This window comes from Agelaius tricolor, unplaced genomic scaffold (genome assembly GCF_023055355.1).
Source record: "Agelaius tricolor isolate 1412-34295 unplaced genomic scaffold, bAgeTri1.0.p SCAF_18, whole genome shotgun sequence".
In the NCBI taxonomy this organism is placed as follows: domain Eukaryota; kingdom Metazoa; phylum Chordata; class Aves; order Passeriformes; family Icteridae; genus Agelaius; species Agelaius tricolor.
Window position 1 is genome coordinate 416,770 of NW_027269278.1, and position 24,767 is coordinate 441,536.

The 24,767-nt window shown below is 38.8% G+C and overlaps 1 protein-coding gene across 1 annotated transcript; it reads right to left on the reverse strand.

The window, feature by feature from the left end:
• Window positions 1-20,152: 20,152 nt before the first annotated feature.
• LOC139597539 (putative calcium-activated potassium channel subunit beta) lies at window positions 20,153-23,665 on the reverse strand. The gene is made up of 3 exons (XM_071442967.1): window positions 23,529-23,665; window positions 21,919-22,114; window positions 20,153-20,422 (listed from the first exon to the last, which is right to left on the reverse strand). The coding sequence occupies exons 1-3, from the start codon at window positions 23,663-23,665 to the stop codon at window positions 20,153-20,155; spliced, it is 603 nt and encodes a 200-aa protein (XP_071299068.1).
• Between the last annotated feature and the right edge of the window lie 1,102 nt (window positions 23,666-24,767).

A 24,767-nucleotide genomic window follows, 5' to 3' on the forward strand; every position in this document is an offset into this window, starting at 1 on the left:
GAGGCCAGCATGAATTAATCCTAAAGATGCTCAACTCTGCCCAGTATTCAGATGGGGTTTGAGATGCCTCTGCTTTGCTGCAAGTCTTTTTATTCAGAGTATTCAAGACACGCAGCAGTAACTGATTGAAGTGGAGAAGCCAGAGTTGTGGCTGTTGCTAGGGGAATAACTTCTATTATACAGGAAGTGGGCACCGCACCAGCACAACGTGAAAAGTTAAATGTGGGGTTGCACAGAAGCGTAAGCCCGAACCCCGCCAACCCCAAAAGGCTGGGTGGCACATCCCTCTATGCTGGACAAATCACAATCGGAGAAGCATCTAAGCTGGTATAATTAAAATAAAGATTTTTTTTTTTCTACCCCTGGGTGCAGCTATGCTTTCCTACTTCTACCAGGTTTTGCAAAGGAACGCTATGCAGCCTTCTACATGCGACAGTGTCACTATGGTGTTGGTAAAATAAAAAAGCGTTATTTTCTGGTTTTCTCGACCTGACAAGATCAAAATTGACAATTTTATTGAAATCCGCAAGAAAAGGGCACCAAGAAAAGCTTTAATCAGCAGCTTTTATTTACAGCAGCTGGTGACTCCAGCTGTCTCTTGCTGCATTCCCTGTACCCAGTGTGGCAGCCTGCAGAGGCAAACCCTCCCTCCTCTCCCGTCTGGCTGAGGTGTTGCTGTGCTTAGCAGCTTCTATCAGGGCATCGCAGCAGGTGCTTGCAGTCCCGGCCGAGACGATGATGGGGAGAGCTGTACCTTTAACTGAAAAGAGATGTGCATTGCTCCACTGCAGTCCTCCGTAGTAGCTTCAGAGTGAGCAAACCTCAGTGCAGAACCTGGAGCTCAGTGCATGAGAGCAGAGTTCTGCTCAGAGCACTGCACAACCAGTCGTATCAACTTTGTAAAGGACTCACTTTTTAATTTTATTGTTATTCCTGAAATTTGTAACAGAGAAGAGTCTTTCTATCTGTGTGAACCATGAGTGGCTGTTCAAAGAGATGCAAGCATGGGATTGTCAAATTTGCCCAGACTGTTTTTAAACTCATCACAGGCACTCTCAGCAAAGGTAAGGGAAACATTTTAGTTTATACTGTTCCTCTGTTCTGTTATATTTGTAGGGTGAGTTTTGTAGGCTTGTGGGAGGTTTCCAATAAGGTTTATTGTTTGCCTCTTCAGAGGTGTTCTGGTTTAATTCTGGGAATTGGCTGTTCTGAAAGAAGTTGCTGTGTGCAATGAAGATTGGGGTTATGCTGAAAGCCTTATGTAATTGTTTCTACCATGTGTAGTTTGTAACCTGTGTTTATCGATCTGTCCTGGCCAGCAACTATAGTGAGTTATTTCAATGTGTTCAGAGAGGTGTTTGTGAAAACAATTGATGTGCAGCCTAAAAAACTGAAAGACTTCCTGTCAGTAACTTGTATTTCTGTGTCATTTTATGCTTTACTGTCTCTGCTAATTTGAAGGATGTGTATACCTTGCTTCAAAATCTAGGTCATTGCTTACTCTATACATTTGAAATACCTTTTGCTTCTTTAAGTTTTGCTTGTCACTTACACCCCTTGTGCTTTCTCATGGGAAAGCGAAACAGTACCAAACTTATTTATGCTGTCCTCTTTACTAAAATGAAACAACAAACAAAATAAACTCTTTCTTCTTTGTAGTTTAGTAGTTCCTCTGTTGGTGCCCTCAGGTAAGTTATGTTCCTTTTGTTGCCCATTCCTCTCATCACACTTCAGTACACCTCTGGCAGCTATGTGAGTATCGGTGATCTCTGTGGAAACTCCTGACAGCTGTAAATAATACTATACTTGAATGCTGTTGAAATGTGGTCAGTTCTTAGGTGAAGGTCAGACTTCTCCAAGTTTTGTGTGTTTGGTTGGAGGCAGGGGTAGTTTTGGGAATTGATAATAGGGTTTGAACTAAATTATTAGCAGAGATATTTGTATAAGGCTGAAGAGTCTCGGTTATGATGCAGTTTTTTAAAATACACAATCAAGCTCTTTTTAATATAGTTATATTTAAAGAACAAAAATAGAAACACTTTTTTTTCATATAAGTTTAGAATTCTTGGAGATGTGTGGCTGTGTTGGCTGTTTGGAGCATGCAGATGCTCTACTATGAATTTTAATGTTTAAGTAATTTCTTAGGGTAAACTAAAGCAGGCTTAGGTAACTTTCAAAAAAGTAAATGTAAAAGTGCCATGAACTGTTAAGAGCAGTTTACTTTTGCAGAAACTGGGAAAATTTATTCAATCATTCTCTGTAGAAAAGAAATGTAGCTCTTAGACAGCTTTCTCATATTAACATTACTGGCTTGCAAAAGAAATCTGCACCAGAAAAATGTCTGTCACATTAAGAATACTGACAGGTTGGTTGTTTTTAAAATCAAGCTGTTTTAAAATTACATCAGTGTGTATGTAATTTTTTTCTTCCACTTTCCTCTGTATTGTCCATATCCTGCCAAACACCAGCAGAGGAAAGAATAAAGAATTGTAAAAGTCTGTCATACAAAAGAGCTGACAGATTTTGGTTACAATTCATGATTAATGCCAAGATGCTTCTCTCACTGTTAAAAAAAAAGTGAGAAAAACCAATTACTTGTCATGCTCAGAAGAAAAGGTAGTGGAGATGTCTGCAAAATCTTGTTTTCTAAGGCATATCAGTATGGTGAATTTGGTGTGCTTTATTTGTGCTTTTTTTCATGAGGCAGTGGTATATAGGATGCATGTATTATAGCCACAAGTGATCAATGGTAAGCTTTGTGCCATCTGCTTGAGCTCCACTGAGGCAAGAGGACACTTGTGTTCTGGTCATGTTTCTCCACACGTATATCTAGAGTGCTTCATCTAAAGCGGTGCTTTCAAGCAGCCTTTGTGTTTCTTGACACAATAAATACAATAATAAAATGAGACTGCCACAGTTGCCTTTGCTCTGGCAATGGGAGAGATGAAAATTTGAGTCTGACGACAGAATAGCACTGAATGAAGAGCTAGAAATTAAAGTATAAAACCAATGTCCAAGACCTGTTTCTTCTGCCCCCTGCTGCCTTCTGAAATGCGCCAGCATTGCACTATTGTGGTCATTCAGCCAATGCAACGGTGTTGTACGCTTTTACCCATCTCTTTCCCATGCCAATGTCTCACTTCAAGCTGTTTGGATGAGATAAGAGTGTCTTCCTAGGTTTCAAAGAATTTTAAACTTTGAAAAACTTCCTCTTTTTTTCCCATTCAGCTTGTGTTTTAAACTGAGAGAACCTGATTCAGGAAGGAATAAACTACATTAATTAGTTTTTTGCACAGACATCAAAGACCTGCTATAATTAGAATAAATGTTTCCATAAAGTTACCTAAAAGAATCATAACTAGAAAGTTATTAGAAAAAATAATGCTCAGAATTGTTGAATTTTTAAAAAAGTGTTTATGTTTGTTTATATATTCATCCTGGAGCTTATTGCTTAATATTTCTTTTAGTAAAAGTTCTGCATGTAAAGCCTAGAAATAGAAACTCTTGTAAATCACTATTATTGGTTTTTTAAACTTACACCATATACATGCTTTTGCATATTCAAGTATTATCAGCTGTGTTTTTCACCCCACTCCTGCCTCATTTCTTTCATATTGTTTAATGTGAGAATTTACTTTAAATACTTTTTACAAGGAAAATCCTTTACTAGGCACAAGGTCCACTCTCTTCTTATGCTTGAACCATTTTGTAGGGTTATTGCAGTTGGAGATACTCTACAGTTCAATTGGCATGTAATCCTTAGCTGTGCTCTATGGCTTCTACTTGTTTTAACAATAGCAATGGTTATTTACAATATTAAAATGAAATTGATTGCAGCTATGAAGTCGTTCCTTTTGCAGCAAGGTGTGAGGAGGTGTGCTGGTTTTGCATCACGGAAGTGATGTTCTAAGAGAAGCTGCTAGCAGTTTCCTCTGTGTCTGACAAAAAAACCAATCAGTAATTAGCTTTGAGAATTGACAATCTGTTGAACTACTGAGAAAGCCGATATGCCTCTGTGAACACCCATGTTAAAAATAAAAAAATCCTGAGAATTCTCTCTTTCTTTTCTGGCCTGAGAACAGGTAACAAGACCAGCCCAGCCCCCCTCTCTCGGCCGAGCTGGGTGGGTTCTGCCGCGGGCTCGGCCCCATTGGCTGCTGGGCACGGGGACGGGAGGCCGTGGGGCTAGGCCGGCTGTGGCTGCAGCTGCTAACATCCTGCCGCTGTTAAGCCCTGACCCGCTGCTAGCCCAGGCCAGGGTCCGCTGGGCCCCGGCTACATCGGAGCAGCGCTGGGCCAGTCTGGCTCAGCCAGGATTCTACCACCACTGAGATTCACTCGCAACCACAGGACGGAGGGGAAGGAGAAGCCATTGCCCCCCCAACTGCGGCCTGCTGCTGCTGAGTTCTGGCCTCTCTGTTAAGATCCTACCCACTTCTTTCCCCCCCAGCCCAGCTGCAAGCTACTGAGCCTGGCCGGGGTCAGGTGACCATCTGCAGGCCCCGGGCGAAATATTAACTCTTTCACTGCTTCAGTCTTCCCTCGAGTGAGAGAAAAGGACAAGTGCAGGCATGTGAAGGAACTACATGAAAACACCGAGGTCAGTGAAGACGTCAAGTCCCAGATGGGAGGGATGAGGAGGTGCCTTAATCTTGGGGCTGAAATTCTCTTGTAAAGCTTTGGAGAAGACTGTAATTGATACATCAGACTCTTTTCCCCTCTAATACATGAAGGTATGGGGAGATGAGAATGTTCAAATTGTATATATCTCGCAAAGGCCTCCATGCTAAAGTAAGCAAATGTTGAAGTAGCTGTGATCCCATAAGAAGTTTGAACAGAGAAAGAGAGAAGAGTGATGAAGACCCTGTGCCCCCTGGGAGAAGAGAAGAAGACCACTGTTCCCAGAGATGAAGATGCTTTCAAAGATAGATAAAGAGAACCTTTGCTCTTGAACAGCACATCTTTAAAAATAGTACCCCATAAGTTGACATGGGCCATAAACACAGCCGTGGGAAAAGCTGTAAAAATGGGAGGGACTTTATGATTGCAGATGTTACGGGTGGCTGCTATTCATGGAAACTGAAAGCCATGAGAGCTTCTCTTCTTCTTTTGGAGAAGTCTCCATAAATTTACTAGATGAACTCCTCTCCCTAAGAGAACTGCAGAAAGGCTATTCTAGAAGTGATAAACTGATTGTTTCTGTACACTGTGAGTGAGAAATAAAAAGTTGTAGGGGGAGAAGTGTTTTAAAGGTTTTATTCTGATTCTTGTTATTCTTTTAGTTACTGTTATTAAAGCTTTCTTTATATCCTTTTAAAGTTTTGAGCCTGCTTTGCCTTCCTCCTAATCCTATCTCACAGCAGGAAGTGAGTAAGTATATTCTAGTAGGTGCATTAACGTTTGGCCAGTGCTAAATCCACAACATTAATTGGTGCTTTGGCCAGGAAATCTCAAACTGGCAAACCTAAACCACTACAGACTGTGGCCTCTCCCTGCAGTTGGCAGTAAGGGAAGTGTATCACATCTGATACCACTGTGCAGCCTCTGGTCTGGTTGGTATGTCCTTATTTACATCTGCAACAAGTCTATGAGGCTGTAAGCCAAGAATTTCATAGTTGGTACTAGCAAAGCTAGCAGATTAGGGACTAGCAAGGTAGACTAGCAGATTTTGCCAGCTTCTTTTTTAGTCTGTTCCTATTGGAAAGTCTTAGTACCAGAGCAGAGATTTTTGCGTCTCTGCAAAAGAAGGTCTCCTCCACCAAGAGCTTTGCATAGTGAGATGTATACACTGAAGAAAGCATGCCTGGAGAAGCATGCTCCGTTACAGCTGGCATGAGCAGGATAACTCCCTTATTCTCCTTGGCTGGGATGGGTGTTCAGTACCTCCAGAGAAGATTGGCTTCTGGAAATGTTACCACATGTGATAGACAGTAGGTGAGCAGAGCACCTTCTCCAAAGTTGCCTTTGTGAAGATTTTGTGGGAAGTTAAGGTGTTTGTTCTTTCACTTTACTCTGGTGTGTGAAATGGTGGTACATTCTCCATGGCCTGGAAGCAAGTAGGGATGGGAAGACTGAGTTTGTAGAGGGTTTCCTATAGAGCAGAATGATTAAACAAGAAGCCTGTATATGTGAAGATACTGCTAATACCATTAAAAACCTAGGAGGGAAGGGCCTTGTTGGGTTACCAAAAATGAAGCTGGAATGAGACCTCTTGGATTTCTATTAATGCATTCTAATTATTAACACCAGAAAAGCAAGATTATTTTAGGAATCAATTCCTTTAAAATATTCCTTTGCAAAACCAGATAAGTTTCTGCAAATTAACTACCCTTTTACCTTTGTTCCAGAACTTTCACTCTTTTAGTTGTGCTCTAAAGATGCTTGTGAAAGGTTCTAATTTCTGATTTTTTGCTTCTTCCAATTCTGTTCCACAGTGAAATTCATGTGGAACTAGTAATTTTTCTACTTTTCATAGTTTTAATTGCCTAATTATCTGTTCCACTGCAGTGATAAAGTCTTCAAACATCTTGTTCTCCCACAAGCCTCTTCCAGCATGAAAGAAAGTATTCTGAGTGTTTTACAGCTGTGTGGTCTGTTTTGATGCTTTGTGAATTTAAATCACAGCTAGTCTTCTAAGATGTTATGTGAGATGGTAAGGAAAGCACATGGTCCTCCTTAGTCAGGCTCTATCTCCTCTTGTGCCTTTGAAGCATACTAGCACTGCATGACACTAGCCTCTAAAAATGCAAGGGTAGGGTAAATGTTGCTAGATGCCCTAAAGACTCAGGGAGGTTCATTACAACTGTGCAAGTCATGCCAGAGTTCCTGCACCTGTGTGACATATGAAAAGATACTCTGATCATCCTGTGGCAACATAGCCCCTCTTCACCCCTTGAATTAGGACTACTGCCTTCAAGTTGAGGGAAGCTCTAATTCAGAAGGAAATGATGCATCAGTTCTCTCTTTATTATGCTTTTCTGAGTGTTTTAAATGTTCTTTAATAAGGAAAGTAGTTACAGAACCCCTAATAATGTGCTTTTATAGATTGGAGTTAAAACTTATCAGTGTTTACCAAATGGCTGTGAAAGGTGAGAGTTTCTATACATACAGTGCTGTTAGAGAAGAGCTGTTGCTCTGAGGGGCAGAATAACTGTTCACTTAGAGAACAGTCCGGAACTACTGAAGCTCACCATTCAGTACCTGATCCTAACTTTACCCCATGAAACCCTTCAGTTTCATTGCTTGATAGGGACTTTTGTGTCGTATGACTCTAATTTTTGTTTTGCTCTTTAAAAATTCCAGCTTATCTAGTTACATTTTCTCCATAATGATCAGCCTTTGAGCCACTAAGAAAAGTATACCTCTGTTTTGGCATGTTACTCTTTTGCATGCCTATGAAAATAAACTGCAAATAAAACTATCTCTTCTGCAAAGGCTGTGCTACTTAAGGGATCTGAATATATGTGCATGCATTGCACTTTTTTCATCGAGAGCAAGATGAATTTTCAGAACTGAGAGTGAGAGGAAGTGGTAATGCTCTGGTCTCCCTTTTGAAACTCTCTACAAACCTCTGCCTCTAAACTAATGTCTGTGCAAGCATACAGCTGTATGTGGCTGCTAGAAATTTATTAGAAACTTAATTATTTGCAATGTTGTAGCCCTGAAAGATAAGTATACAATGTTACTCAGAAAACAAAGGAGCTGTTTCCAAACTGGGGCTAATTCAATTTGGTATGATAATTCATTGACTGGTCTCACAGGATTTGGTAGTTGCCTCTAAGGCCAGGATCTCTTGATTCTCAAGAGCACCATATGATTGAGCAATAGTTGTGTGACAGTGTTCAAGAAATACAAGGTACAGAATGTTAAAATGGTAGCTTGTTCAGAGTAGCTCTGATTTCTCGAGCAGAGGACCAGTAGGATGCAGTATATCTAAGAGTTTTAAGGGATGTAAAAATAGAAAATTGTGGCTTGTATTTTGGGTGGTGAGGTTTATTGTAACTTTTCTTCCCAGACATAATTCATATCAAGTTTTTGCTTGGAAAAGTAAAGTTGGAGTGTAGGGGTTTTTAAATATTCCGTATTCGCTCTTTGCCAATACTTTATGGTATTGCATAGTATTTTGTTTCAATAATTTTTTTCTATAAATGCCTGTCAGAGGATGTATTACACTAAAACTACAGAAATACCTTGTTACAATTGGAACTGTAGTAATGTAAAAAAAGATTAGAAATGGAAGTGGAATATGATAATATAATGTAGAAATAGAAATTATGATTAATGACAGGCATTAAGGTTTGCTTCAGTGAAAAGTGCCTTTTTATTGGTTGATTAGCCCATCATATATGGAACAGGTACCGTAGTTGTTGATTTTCTCTTTTGAAGGAGAACAAGGGAAGTGATGCAAGTTACAAGGTGAAATAGTGCTAGTCACGTGGCAGGAGGCTGCTTAGCATATTTCTGATGTACACGGTTGACTCTTCTTCCTAAAAGTAAGTTTTTAGCAGAGGGTTTCACGGGTGACTTGCTAGTGCTATATCCAAAAGTGAATTGAAGTGAGGTAGGTCTTCTTAAAGTACTAAGATATGGTTAAAAGCTATGAAAATGTAAGCTATTCTTTCTTCCATCAATTCAATGAAATAGGGTTTTTCTAAGTTCCATTTGAACTGGCTAATATTTTTTTCCAGTCAGATTTGTTGACTGTTATTCCCTTGAGTATTTTCTTAATGAAGAATAAAAGATCAGAGAGGCGCTATAATCTGGAGTAGATTGGATGTAATATAAAACTGCTAAACTGTAAATTTCTACTAGTACCCCAAAGAGTAGTCATGTGAAATACAAACTTCTGTCATTGCAGTTTGCTTTTACATATACCCTTTTTTCACCTGTTCTTTTTGCATGCAGTTGAATGGCATTGTAGGGATTTTCCCTTGCAACTTACAGCCTGAATGCCTTTCTGAAATGAATTGTGTAGTAGGGAAGTCACTGAAGTGAGAAAATACAGAGAACAAGAAATTAGTGCAAAATCAAATTCTGCAGAAGAGATTAATTGGAACAGCAAGAAGAAAATAAGATAACTCTGGTCCCACCTGTCCAGGAAAGGCAAGATTCCCGATTGTTTCTGCCAAAGCTGCATATAAACAGAAAAGAAAAAATTCCACTATTTTCATTATTAACAAGAAGTACTGAAATAGAGGCTATGCTCTTTAATCTCTGCTGAAAACTCAGCATTAGTTCTGCTTATATCCTCAACCACATCTATAGTTTTAATGGAACAGGAGAGCAAATTAATATTACTTCAACAAAATGTGCCATATAGCCCACTTGTAACTTCTGCCAAAGATAATCTGTTTTCATATTATTTGCAGTTGCATAATGAGACCTACAGAGAGACTTGGGAGGTCGATATGTGGAAATTGTAATCTGTATAAATATGTTATCACAGTGAAGGATTGCTACTGACAGTCATCAAACACTAAATACTCAATTTAGTACTACATTTACAGGTAAGAGGGTCACAAGTTTCAGTCTTAGCTGCATATTTGCTGGATCTTGAGACTCTTGGACCAGTCAGCAGAGTAGTGCTGCACCATCAGTTCAAGAAGCTGTTTTTAATTTTATTTTTCATTCTGAAACAGAAAAGATTGCTAAATATCAAGTTTTGTTGTTTAGCTTTTAAATTTCATTTTGACAGAGTGCAGTACATGCAAATCCCTTTAATCACTTTGAAATACGTGCTTTATTTTGATATTTCTTCAAATTCCTCTTGGTTGTCTTCCTCAAATGTCCATATTTTTACTGATCATAAACATTTCAAAGGTAATAAATTGCTCTTCATTCTTATATCAGTCAGGCAGTGAACTTGATATTACAGTACAAGAGATAATACTAAATGCAGGTAAAGTTAAAGAATTTACCAATAAACGAAATTTTATCATCTTTTTCCACAACTGTGTGATTTTAGGGGGGACTGAGAGAGGGTGGCTATTAGGTGAAGGTATTTGTAAATTACAAGGCTCAGTGTCTTACATGAAAGAAATAAGAGCAGTAATGGGATGAGAATAATGGCCTTTGAAAAATAGACTTAGGCAGGATTGAGAAGCTGATATATAATTGTCTGGGAAGATAATACTAAGAAAGCTGGCTGCTGTCTGTAGGAGTGATCCTCCTTTTATGGTAAGATAACCACTGTATGAGACCAATACAAATGAAAAAGTGGAAACATGTTAGGGTAAGAGCAGAAAGGACCAGGTGCAACATGGACTGTTTCAACTGGCAGGGGGATTTAAGAGATGACAATAAAAGATAATGAAAAACACTGTAAATAAATACAACAGCCGAGGCCCAGGCATTCTGAGTGGCTCAAGCCTAATTCTTCCTTTAGTCTTCAAAAACCAGTTTATGTGACCTGTTTCTTCACACAATTGCCATAGGGAAAGAGCAGCAAAGATTACTGTATCTGTAAAATGGTGTGGGAAAAATCAAATTTCTAGGCCAACCAACTTTACGTCCCTGAACAGATAGTTAATAGAATGATTAGGGGAAAACACCCAAATATTAGAGAGACGAGTCAACTTTCAAATTACTTCCTTTACACCATTCCCTGTCCACCTAAACAATATTAGACCCCTCCCCAGCTAGTCAGCTTTGTCATATAATCAGATGTGAAAAAACCCACAACAAACTAAACAAAAGAACCCCATCTGTGCTTTCATTAGCAGAACTTTCAGAGTAGGAATATTGAAAACAGAAGATGTGGGGCTGCTTTATTAAGTTTGTTTTGAAATCAAAGTATCTGACATTTTATAATGAAAGTAAGGAAATAATTGAAATAATGTAATTGAAATAGCTGTTAAAAGCCCATTAAAAATTTTATTTAGTTATGCTACCCATGTCTACTACCAGCTTAGTCTGTGCTGTATTGCTCTGGATAGGTGTTTGTAGCTGGGGGAACTCAGTTTTTTTACAGTTGCTGAGGTAAATTGACTGAAATTGGAATTAGGATCATGACAGCTCTGTACAACTTTATAGAATAAATGTTCACTACCATACAAAAATTAGTGCTGTTCATTTAGAAAGGTTAGAGGTTGCTTTTCTTTCTCTTGGTGATGTCTGAGCTCTTACAACTATTAAAAGTGCTTTTATCTGATAGTTTACTAGTGATAATTTTACTCTGATATTTTTCTATCCTTTTCCTAACCTTTGCTTGTCCCCAGCTTGTCAGGGGTTATGTGGAGCATCTGCCTCATGGTTTTATGGCTTTGGTTTGTTGTGGTTTTGGTTTTTGGGGGTTTCTTGTGTTTGTTTGGGTTTGTGGAAGTGATTTGTTTTGTTTTTTTATTCAATTTTTTGGCTTTTTTTTTTGGTTTTTTTTTTGTTTTGGTTTTGTGGTATTGTAATACTACCTAAACTGTGTTGCTTCCATCAAAAGAAATGTATTGCTCTTGTTTTGAGCTGTTACTCTGTGGAAAATTTGCCTCTTGAAAGTGTTATGATTTGGTTCCCCTGAGTAGAACTTGGAAAGCACTCTTGTGCTGTCACAACTGCCTAGATGGGCACCAAGTCTGGTTTGCATCTTCAGCTACTAGAAGACACAAAGTGCAGACATTGACTGATAAATGCTATCGGTCTTCTGTACAGAATTGTTTCTCTCAGCTGCGGTGAGACACATGTTAATGGTCTCATGGAATTAATTGTGTCTTTTAGTCTCTGAGCTCTTGAATGCTGAAAAAAGCCTATGTTAATTTTTAGAATTTGTACCATCATTTTTCATAGTCAGGTAAATTCTTAATTTTTGATCTCATCTCTTTGACTACTGCAATCAGATGTCAATGTCTGATTTTGACATGGAACTGGGTTGAGTTGAAAAGATGGGGGAAAACAGAATGACATGGTAGTTGTTGATTCTTCTTTTTAATTAACTTCTAAAATTGATTTTTTTTTTAATTCTTAATAGGCTCAAGTATATTCTGTACAGTGGTGTGATTTGAGGTCATGAAGTATTTTCACTAAGTCTTTAAATTTATTCTTTTTTTTATATTGCTTTCCTGTAAAGTCTGGATATTTAAAAACTGCATAAAATACTTCTTCTCAACACCATCTAAGAGACTTTACATGTCACTGAATGGGTGATTTGCTGCATTTCCATGTAGATAAATTCTGTGCAACCATGGACATAAAGAGTGTTAACTTTCAGAATATAAAGTGATGGGACACACATGTTGCTAATCTTGTTCCAAAAGAGCTACTGCAGGTTTTTATTCATAACTGTTAAAAAAAAATCCTGCTTTCCAGTGAAGACCCATCTGGGCATCAGACTTCTTGTAATGTTCCATTCATTGAACGTTTTTAAGAAGATGTGAGACTACAGGAGTTCCTCATTTATTAATTGTTTTTTTTTTTCTTTTTAGGTCGCTGGGGACATGAGAGCTTCATTTATTAGGTGTCCCATGCTGACAAACCAATGTTTTCATAGTGCAAACTGCATCTGGAGTCTTCTTCTGTGTAGCATACCTAGCCTGTAGCCTGCCACCAGTGTAGCTTGCTCAAGGGGCAGGCTGTGGCTTTGCCAGCCATCCTGAGGCCTGCTGAATTATTTCAAAGCCTGTGGCTAGAAATAGAATAGCAGGATGGCCTCATATTCTATGGCCTATTAAGATGTCTATTATGTGAGAAAAGATACATATTTTATGACTGAGCTTCCCTGAAAGGTTCCTTTCTTCTTTTCCTTGAAAAAGCAACAAAACAACCACCACCATAAAAACATAACTTGCTTTAAACTCTCCTAAACTGTCCATTCTCAAACTGCTCACCTACAAACACCAAGAGTAGGATTTTGGGTTTATTTTTTTCTTTAGTTTATGGGTTTTGCTGTCTTTTTAAAAGCTGTTGTAGCTCTTATTTGCATTTCAGACTCCTTATTTTTGACAGATTTATGCAGTACTTTTTTTCATTCATGAAAGAGCACATTTATGAGATTAGAGTCCATAGGTAAGGGTGTTACATGACCTTTATGGTAAGGGCTGTGGTTCTTGTATTTCTATTGAAGATTTCCAGAACCTCGGTAGTGTTCATGTGCTTTTTAGTCCAGGCAAAATACCTTGATGCTTTGGAAAGCAGCTCTTGGGCACAGTGTTGTGAGAGAATGTTTGGGGGAAAAAGCCCACCAGTTTTGTCATGCAGATGTTGCATGTTTTCTGACATAAAATGCATTTTAGCTGTTCCTCACTATTCTCTATTTAGGATTTTCTAATATCTTTAAGCAAACTTGATAATCATAATTTTGGAGCATCTATAATAGTTTGGCCTTTTCAACAGTCTGTAATTCAAGCATGTTGCTAACACTCTTTACATTTATTTGTATTACTATCTACTGGTGAAGCATCTGGGTTTTTATCCTCTTATATTAAGCCTCATTTATGAGACTAACAGTGTGATATTATCCCTGTAGTTTATGGATTCCATTGCTTTAAATCCTGTTCTCAAGTTTGCCTCACCAGTTCAGTGTAATCTTTCTTCTATTTGCAATTTTTCTCTAGTTGTAGTTATATATGTTATATATTGAAATATACTAGTGCATATTTAAATGCCCTGGAAAAGCAACTGATGCTTTATCTATTAAAAAGACCAAACAGATTTGTGCTTTTCTGAAACCAGTTTATCATGTGACGTCTTGGAGATAGATGTGCCAAAGACTGGGATTTGACCACTTGCATTCAATGCCTCCTTGACCTATGCTCAAAATGAGGTATCACAGCAGCTCTGGCCTGAAGCTGCCACAGAGTCAGGAAGTCAGCTGTGAGTCAGTTAAATACTTGAGGTTTCTGCTGAAGTCAGCAGTAACAACCCAGTTGACACCATTCTTTCTCCTCACTGTGTTGTAAAAGGGATGATCAGCATTCCTGAGCTGGTGCTTGCTGTGGCTGAGCCACAGCACTCTTGAGTAGCTTACATAAGCAGCTCATGTCTGAGCCAAAATTTCACTTCACTTTTTTCATCTCCTCCGGTGACAGACCCAATCTTGTAATAGTCTGCTACACTAAGATCAAAGTGTAGATGTCCTGTGCATAAAGCACAAGTCAGTAGGGCATTCTTAAAAGAACTCTATTCCTTCAGAAAATGCAGCGGTAACCCTGGGGTGGCCATTTTGGAAGGAATAAAGCCACCTCGCATAATAAATCGGTTCCTAAACTTGTGCTGAGCATTTACTTGATGGATACTGGCAGTGTATTCTAGAAAAGTCTCCTGAGTGCGGCATGTTAAAACATCACAGAGTAGAAAGTGCCAGGAACGTTACAGTTACTTGGGCAATGTTGTCTTGTTCTCAGACAAGACAACATTGCCCTAAAGTACATTGCCCTAAAGTACATTGCAAGAATCCTCACTTGCAGATTAACCTATTTAGCATGCTGAGACTTTCTGAAAATCTGTCTGGAATTAGAAGAGGTAAGAAGTAGAATCACAGAGCAGTTTGGGTTAGAAGTACCTTCAAGATCATCTCATTCCAATCCCCCAGCCTTGAGCTGGGACACCTTCCACTAGACCAAGTTGCTCCAAGCCCTGTCCAAGTATCCCCTGGCCATGGATACTTCCAGGGATCCAGGGGCAGCCACAGCTTCTCTGGGCACCCTGTGTCAGGGCCTCCCCACTCTCACAGGGAGGAATTTCTTCCCAATATCCCATTTATCTGTGCCCTCTGGCAGTAGGAAGCCATTTCCCCTTGTCCTGTCACTTCAGGCACTTTTCCAACCCTGCCCTATCCAGCTCTCTGGGAGCCCCTTTAGGTGCTGAAAGGGGGTCTAAGTTCTCCCCTCTAAGGCTTCCTCTTCTCTCTTACAAAGTGTAACTACCTCCAATCAATCCTTAGAATTATTTTTTTCTGTATTAGTGGAAATACAGGAATTTTCGTAACTTCAAGCCAGCTTTTAAATTTGGAATTAACACAGTTAATTCTAAATACTATTTTCTATTATCAAAATTACCAAAAGTAATATATCTGAATTATTTTGTGTGTCTTCTGAATAGTGAATAGTTTAGAGACCCTAAATTGTTAAAGTTTTCCCTCATTTCCTTATTTAAAAAAGCCCAAACAAAAAATCCCAAAGAAATAAAAAAAACTAAATAAAAAAACCCCAATAAACTAACCAAATTCTCCCCTTTCCCCCTTCAAATCCCCTAAACCAAAAAATAAGCACAGAGTTCCAGTTACTCAGTTGGAAGGCATTTTGTTGTCAAATGCCACGGGTTTATACGAGTGAAGAATCTCTGAGGATCAGTGTCTTCTTGATGATATCTGCCCTGTTGCTGCTTTGAGGACCAGGTAATAAAATAGCATAAATTAGCAGGATACTGAACTCAAAATTGTCAGAGGAAGTCAGAAGGTCCCTGGTATTGTTTAGGTACAGCAAGGACATGCTGGGGATTCACAGATGTCTTCTCAGCAAGTCAGTGTAGATTCCTCTTCAGCTCCCATTGTTGCTGCTTCATCAAAGTTGGAGAAACATGGTCTTAGTGCAAGTTGATGAAATCTGAATCTTGCTAATCCAGAAAACCAGCTTCTTTTTACAAACTTTTGCAATTGTTTTCTTGGTGGTGGAGTTCGGGGGTTTTTTTGGCCTAGGAGGAATGCTAGTTCCCTCACTAATAGTGCTGTAACTTTTGTTCTTTTTCATCGTCCAACACAATCACCATGACCAAGTCTTATTTGGCATCAAGAAGAAAAACTGCTTGTGAGAGTGCACAGCACTTGAATTTTAATAGTTTAATAGTGGGACTTTTAATAGTTTCAGGAAGACACTATTATTCATATCGATATATAAAGGGCCTGTGCAACTGAAGTATTCATCAGGGTATAAAAATCTATCCACATTCTTCCTGTGTTCCTTACAACTTCCAGTCAGCTCAAGCACTATTCCTGTGATCTCAGCATCAATGCTGGTAAAAATAATGTCTAATAAAACAGATTTCAAGGATGAATTTAATCTCCAGCTGCTTGTGCTGCTGCTTCCTTTCTGGTGGCAGGAGTTTTAATGCTGAGACATTGGTCATCTACTCTGCCTTGAAAAAGTGAATTATGCAACTGCAGTGGTCACTGCTTGTATGGAAGCTGTTCTCATAGAAGGTGTTTTGCTGGACCTCATAAAAAGAACAATTTAAATCAGATTTATTGTAGACTTTATGGTATAATCCAATATTATAAAAAAACCCCAACGAAACAGAAACCTCCAAAGGCTATATTGCCTCTTGTGTGCTTGTAAGAAGCATAGAGTGTGTTATTAAAACTTCAGTCTAGGGAATTACAACTTTTGTAGATAAAAAAAGAATAGAAAAATGGAGAGGCTCAAAAGAGTAATTCATCAACATCATGCACTAGAAAAACACTTGGTTTTGAAGTTAAGTGAAAGTGTGAAGGAAAAAGAATATCTGACTTAAAGATTTCAAAGATGTAGAAAATAACCAGCACTCTCCACATGAGCAAAGCATTATTTAAAAACAAGAACAGTCTTCTGCAATAGAATATTTGGCTTTTCACATTAACATCCCATTTATTTTGGACAAAAGAGGAAGCTGTGTTTGGCAAGAATCCAGAAAAAAAGGAGTTTCCCAATTTGTGTGTGATTTTCTCTCTCTGCACAGCTGTTTTTACTTGGAATTGTAAATGGCTGGTTTTCTCCTGGGGCCATTCGAGTCCGATCCGACTAGCTCTGGACCCCGGCCCCTAGCCGCCTTCACAACGACAAAAGCAAGAGAAGAAGGCGCTCTCCTCTCGGGACCAAAGTGCTACTTTTATTCCTAGATACGAGTCACCTCGGGATTCAGGCGACATCCCAGGAAAAGAGAGCTTGTGAGCGGGAGGGGAGGGCGGGGGTGTGCTCCTCCCGGGACATTTAAGCTCAGGGGAAGGGGGGCGGAGGAAGGAGGCCACAGCCAATGGGATACAAGTGAGGAAGGGGCTAGGGGAGGAGTAAACCTGGGACAAACCATTACCACCGGGGCTTGGGGGGGGGGGGGGGAAGACCATGTGATCAGTGCGGATTATCAAACACCCAGTGCAAAACCAACAACTAAATAAACTATTTAGTGCAATACGACATGGAATATTTCTTGTCCAAATAGGAGATTTTACTTTGCTAGAGGAAAGAATTTGTGGAAGATTTTTCTTTAGGTACTTGCAATGGGTATGAGTTGGAGGGAAATAACCATTCATATGTTACCTGCTTTATTTTTGGTGGAGGTAAATCCGGAGGTCTGTTATTCAGATTGCACTCAGAATAAATTTTCATCTCCTACTAAGAGGGATAACTATAATTAGTTTTATAGATGGATAATGAGATGATTGGCTCTCATAATTAAAAGATAACTATTGTGTGATTATTAAGAAAAGCTTCAAGTGATGTATACTTAGGTTATTGTAGTTTAAATGTCCTCTGTTCTCCCCATAGTTCCCCTTTCCCCCCCCCCCCCCCCCCCCCCCCGTATTGTTGCTATCAGACAGGCTGGGCTGTCTAAGACAGGTAAAAAGAAGGTGTGCACGTGTCCCTTGCAGGGGGCAGCTGGGAATGGAAAAGCTTGGTGCTTAGGGGGTGCGGCATGGCAACACCTGACCTCCAATCAAGTTTAAAAAAAGCAATTTCCACCCATAAAAAGCAAAGAGCTGACTGACAGACTTTGAAGGGGCCAGGGTTAGCTGATACAACCCCCAGGGGTATAAAAGATTGAGCATCCATCTTGAAGATGAACTAGCCACGTGGTGTGCATGAGGGGCAGTTCCCAGCACTGCAGCTTATTCCTTATGTAGTCCTTTGTTGTTTTTTTTGTTAAGGTTTAATAAACCCCTTTAAATTTTCAAAGTGAGTAGTTGTCTTCTCACGTTTGGGAGGTGACGAGGATATGGCTGTAGGGGGTAGACTTGGGAAGCCAAGGGCAGATTTGAGAGCAGTTACTCCAGGTCTTCATGTTTCATGCTGAGTTCTGAGCTCAGCAAGATCACAAATTTCTGCTCTTCAAACCCAGGTCACTGACTGCTGAATGAGTGGACCCACAGGGTCTGCCAGCAACATCCAACTTTCATCTATCTCTGCTGAGCTGGGCAGGGAGGAAAGTGATGGGTTACAAATTTGCTGGACTGAGTGCAGTCATGAGTAAGTTCTACTTCACAATTTGGAGACTCTTTTTAAAACTGCCTACCACACTTCTGCCTCAGCTTTTTATGGACTAACAAAGCAGGTTCTCTTTCCCTTCCCATCCAACTTGGTCACCCAAACCATCTGTACCTGTGCCAGATGAACTTTCACTTTCCTGGAATGAGAGACATTTGACTTGTAAATACACACAACTTCTGATGCATGTCACAAAAGTATTGTGTGAGGATATACTTTCCTCCTTGTGGATATAATTCTACATTAATTTTTGGGAGTTATCGTTTAAAAAAAAAATTAGCAGTCACTTCCTTTCGTTTCCTGATCATAGTGAAAAGCAAACTCTGACATTGTTTTGTTAGTAATGTTGGAGAATTCATGTACTGGGTTAATATGTCAGCCTTTCTTACAATAAATAATACAGAATTGTACCACATTAATGAGAATAATTAAACTGTAATATAATTAAATATGTATCTAAGCCCTGAAACTTCCCTGTGAATGATAGCTCATACTGATTCAACTGTGTGATGAAAAAGCTTGTACCAGTTTTGTCCCAGATGACAGTCAAATACAGTATGAAGGAAGTATCTCATGTTCCACCTGTGTCCAATGGCAATTTGAAATTTGGCTGAGAGAAACAGTTCCTTTCAGAGAACAGAGAAAGTCTCTCCATGCATCAGAGCATTCCTAGAAGTCTTGGCTCTGGAAACGAATGTATCTTTTTGTAAAATATCTTGGTGCTAGGCATGTAAATTTCTGTGGTTACTTTGGCTTGCTGTATTTATTATGACATCACACATGTATTTTACTTGTTGTGGTTTTAGAATGATATTCCTCAATTGGAAACACTGCAAACCACGAGTTGCTTGTTTGCTCTCCTCTCCTTTATCCCCACTTTGATGATTTGGAGAGGAGAACTAGAGGCACAAAAGGCGAAGATCACGGGTTGCAATAAGAACAATTTACTGGAAACAGCAATGACAAGACAACCAACAGTAACAGCAACAATACTAATAAAAGAGTGTACAAGAAACGGTTTGCACCCGAGTTCTCACCCCGACAATACCCGACCATTCCCCCTGCCGGGCTAACTGAGCTGGCAGGCAGCCATTTCCCAAAAACTGAGGTGAGGTGCTACAGAATAACCTCTGGGTCCTGGCCATGCCCCCTCCTGGCTCCTGCAGAAATTATACCTGTCTTGTCCAGAACCAGGACACTACATTCTATATATCATAACCTCCTTTCTGGATCAGTTTTGTAATCTATGCAAATGGCAGCCAGGTAGCCTTCCTTGAGTGGCACACTTGTCTCAAATAAGGCAAGGCTAAGATTTGAGTTAAATAGAAAAACATACTTTTAGTAGAGGCTTCCTTACTATACCCTGTAATGTATGCATATATTTCTTTACATACAATTGGTGTTAGATAATTACAGTGCAAATTTTGTAAAGTCTGTGTATGTGTATTTTTGTTTTGAGGGGCTTTCTCCCTTCCCTTTCCCAAAAGCAGAGAGATCCATAATAAAAAATACACCTTTTTGCACCATAACAAAGCTACTTTTCTTAACAGATGAGTATGCCATGAGAACATACTGTATTGGTGTATAAGGATATAAAGGGTGTGTCTGCCAGTGATGATGTGTATGGATGTGGCACCAAGTGATTTCAACCAGACAGAAAATTAGCACCCCATCTAAAACGTGGAAGAAGAGTTTAGTAGTAAATGTTAAATGTAGCTTTGTAAAGCAGCTCTACCTCCTAAAGCCCAGGGAAACAATAGAGAGTAACTAAGTTTGTGTTTTTATGAGGTATTTTCAGGCATTCCTGGGAATCAGTTTTATATTTTGTCCTTGTGTAATGGATTGCCATCTATAGAGGTTGCTGTTCAATTTTTTTGCCTGCCCTTGAATTGACACCTGGTATATTAAGAGTCATAAAATGCCAATAAGACAGGCACAAAAAATGTCTTAATATCTTCCAACAACCTCAACAATCTATGCTAGATATGTATTTTTTACTGCCAAGCAGAAAGAACAGAAATATACTGACTAATTTTTACCAGAACAATAATCAGACATCCACCAGTAAACATGAGTGTAGGCCAGAGGAAAGCAAAGAGGAGACCTTTTGCGGGATAAAGTCTGCTTAAAATGACGTTGGTCTGTGTTCCTCCTGGGTCATAGTAACACGGGAAAGTCTGGTATTTTTTGAAATTGCTTGCAATTGTTTCTATTCGTGCTTTAACTTCTTTAGAGTTCTCCAACTTGTCTGGGACATATGAGCACTGAAATAAGAAATCAGGGTGATTCACTATAACAAATACTCCATTAAAAAGTTTTTAGTTAAGTCAGATTGAGTGAAAAAATCATGCTAGTACTGACAAAATCTTCTGTGGTTTGGCATCCCTGGAGATTGTCTTGGTTTCATTACGTCCATTTGCCATGCCACTCTTCCCTCTTTCCATCAGTATGTCAATGACCCCAGTCTGCAGATTTACAGATTGGGGTTACATTGTTGGAAACCAATAATGTACATGCTCAAAAAAACCCTGCAATCTTTGACACTGTCACTTCCTTATTACAGTGCCAAACTCCAGTTCCTAACAGAGCTTCTAGGCACTGTCACAGTGGGAAAGTGTTCATTGTGCAGAAATTCACACTGGTTTGTCAGTGTGCACAAGAATGAAATTGTTTCACTGCACACCTCTGGTTGTAAGTAGTCAAAAAATGCAAGCATGGCAGTTGGGGGCTTCCTACTTGTCTTTGTTAAACAAAACTATTTTGACTTGTAGTAATAATTCAGAGTTATTTAGTTTTCATTGGAAATAGACTTTGAAGCAGTAAATTTTTTGTTGTTTTTTGTTATTAATAAACTTTTTTTTCTGCAGTATTATTTTGTGTATATAATGATGCTTGAATGTACTAAACTGGGACCTGGCCAAGGCAAAAGCAGGGGTGGTTCCTGACCTGAAAATTTTACTTGCATTAATGCAAGTAGATGGGACATCAAGAAGTTGCCTCCCCTTGCAGTGAACAAGGCTCTTGTTTCCATTTATGGTAGGTAATTTCTGTTTGCTTCTTTATTGAATGTAGCTTTCCCTGAGGCAGTCATTATAAAGACAGGCATTAACCAGAAAAATTCTCTTCAGCTGAAGTGTTTTATGCTATTAGGTTTGCGCAGTGGGAAGCACTAATCTATATAAATGCTTTGCACTTTTAATCTAAACATGTTCGTTCTAAGTTTTAAAAGCACTTCAGTCTCAGGCATCCAAGATTCTGAATTTTCACTGATTTGTTTCTCATTTTCTGTCTAAAATGTGCATCAGGTTGCAATTTTCTCCTTCTTTATTCCCTGCTTCATAATATACACCTAAAAAACAAGTAAAATTGGAATTTGTGCTCTTACTTTGGATGGTTCTAAACTTGATGTCTCTCTTGCTAATTCAACAAGCAACTGAGCAAGCCACAGTTTATAAACGATTTGTTACAATGGGTCTTCAACTGGGAGACTTACATATTTTAAAATGTTCATAGGTGTTGTATATATGTTGGTGTAGTTTCTTTAAAAGTATTAACTTAATATTTAATGTAATATTTAAAAGAAAATAAAAAACTCTAGTTTCTGAAATGTTTTTAAATTGCCTTGGTTTAAGACATTATTAACATGTAAAAGATGAGTGACTCCTGCTGTTACTGAGCTGCTTGGTTTAAAAACTGTCAGCCCCTCTCCTCAAAGGTGTTAGATAGTAGCAAAGAATGAGAGTTTTCAATCTGCAAGTACCTTAGGATTTCTTTCCAGTGTATCTTCAGTCTGGTAGAGCATAACCTCCTGTCCTGAGGCTGTCAGATTAACCCACACCTGTAGACAGGGATAAGGAAAGATTTCCTCATCCTCTGAGCCTTTGCTGTTTGGGCAGAAAACTTTGTCCTTGATGTTGGCTTTGAGTACCTTGCACACAGTTTCTGTTGTCCAAACACTACAAAAACAAAACAAAAGGTATTCCTTTTAAGCTCATCAGAAGCATCTGTTGTGAGTGGCATGTGAAAATACATCTGTGTGTGCTGGCTTGGCTGGAGTTCATAGCTGCTTCATCCTGCTGTGATGAACTGTGCCCACCCTGAATCAGTGGCTGTGCCTGGAGAAGGGCTGCCATAGTGAGTAAATTCAGGAAAGCATTTTTGTTGGTTTTGCTGGTTTTTTATGCATTCTTTGGTTTTCAGTTAGATTCTGACCTCCCCATCTCTAACCAGCTTCATATTATTCAAGAAAAAAATATTGCTATGGATTTTAAAATTTGGTAGTAAATACCTGGAATGCAGTGCACTTCATATCTCAGAAATATTTAGACTGATTTCATTCAATAAGCCTCAGAACTCAGATCTGTTTTCCCCACTTCTCTTTTTCTTTATTACATGGGCCTCTTGCATAAATAAGTAGCAGGATTTTTTCTGGGAAAAGTTAATTTTTACTGTTGCTTATCCATTTTTCTCAAGAGCTCCTTTTCTGTTATTGTTAACGCATTAAATTTTGCTCACAGAAGTACACTTTGGTGTCAAAGAAAATTGAGAAACAGTCTCACTCCAGTTCTTATGAAACTACTCCTGATACATGTATCCATCTTTTGTAATGTAATCTGGAGGCAGAAAAATAAATATGTGAATTACTCTATTTTAAAGAGAATGTATTTCAAATAGTTTTGAGATTAAAGGTGCTCTAGCAAGAAGAATGAGGTGGATGTCTTTGCTTTCTCTGTCATAATCTTGAAACATGAACAAGTGAGATGCACTCCTTGTCTTGTTACTTTGATATTTTGCAAATTAATTTTGTGTGTGTAGGCAGAACTCACGAAATTAAATAAGAGGGTGGGCATTCATAACTCCTTCAGTGTTCATTATGTTCTGTAATATTTGGTGTGGCTGCCTGGGTTGTTGAAGGTCCTCGTTTCTTATGATGGTTAATTTGGAAGTAAGATACAGATTCTTGAGTGAACAATTTTACCATGACTTCTGTTGATCAAGTTTTATTAAACAAGACTCTCTCCTGCCCATAAAAGAGCTTTTTTTAACTGTTTCTATTTATGCGAGACTTGGCTTTTCATTGTCAAGCTTTGATAAGCATGGTTGGCTTTTTGATTCTACAGCAAATGTTTTGATTTAGTCTGTTTTGTTTAGCCCTGAGGAGAATAATTTCCTCTTTTTTGTGCTCACTGTGCCCAATGAATTCTTGTCACACTTTTTTCCTCTTCTGTTTTAAATCCTTATGAGCTCTCTGAGAGCACTTTGTCTATTGTACAATGTACTTATGTATACTTTATCATTGTTTTAATTACTGTATATGATGCTAACAGGAAAAAGAATAGATTTGTTTCATAAAAAAATGACTCTTATTACCTCTTAGTGTAAAATGGCACAATGGTGATCCCAATAAAAAAGTACATCATCATGGAGCATGCAACCATTCCCAGTCCCAGGCAGAGGGCTCTTGTCTCCCCTCGCTTTTGTGCAGTCACCAACTTCTTTCCCAGCATGATTTAGAGTTGTGAAACTTGAACAACCTCTTTTTGGTGTAAAATAAAATACAGAAAAGAAAGGGAAAATATGACAGTTATTGTACTTATGTAACAAATTTCTGAAATATAATTGGTGGCAGAACAGCCTCATTTTTGCAAAAACTAGAACTAAAAAAAATCCAACCAAACTTGCTGTGTTTTTTGTTATCATTAGACTCTTCTTTTACTTTTTAAATTTATTGTGTAGTACCTTAAGAACTGTATGTGTGTGCGTGTGAAAGCCAAGAGACTAAGTAGAAAAATCTGGTAACTTCTGGGGAGAATTCTGTTAGCATTCTAATTGTCCTCAGACTTAATTCAGTCTGTTTTATGTTGCTGCGTCTCTGAAGTTAGAGTTGTTTTGCTGTATATTGGTAAAGGCTGCGTGAAGGGAAAACCTTCCCAGAGTAGAAACCTTTTTACATTATGCCTTTTCTTCTGGAGTAGTTTGAAATGGTGTTGTCTTATTTCAAAAGAACTGAAATTAAAAACTTAACATTTGAGATTTCTGACTTCTGCATGTTTGCTTGGCCTTGTCAATTCAGAAGTGCTCCAAACCTCCTGTCTGAGCAGTGTTGGTGTAACTCCAGGGAACTAACTCTTGGGCAGAGCAGTCTGAACCTGAGCTCAAAACTGACTGGCATTAGCCCCTCCACTCCTTTGACAAAAAGCATTTAAAATGATCCACAATAAACGATCCATAATGTTCTGTTGAAGAGAATCTGAAAATTATTGCCATGACTCCATATGCCATTGAATCATTATGAGTGACATACAGGTTTCTGTAGAATTAGTCCAGAACTTTCACTGCAAGTTCAACCAATCGCCAGTATCTGCTGCACTGCTGCACTGACAGCTGTGATTGCTCGTATGTGGGGTTTTGTTTTTTCATGAAAATATGGCAAAAGCTGTTTTTATGGAAATTACAACACTGGCAAGATTTGAGTGGGCTTTTTGGAGATAAGAGAGGAAAGCAGAGGAAAAAGGAGAAAAAAAAAAGACATTCATGCCAAATTATATTTCCTTTCTGTTCTGCACAAGGCAGTGGTGCACAGCTTTAGGCAGTGCTTCTTCAGGATTT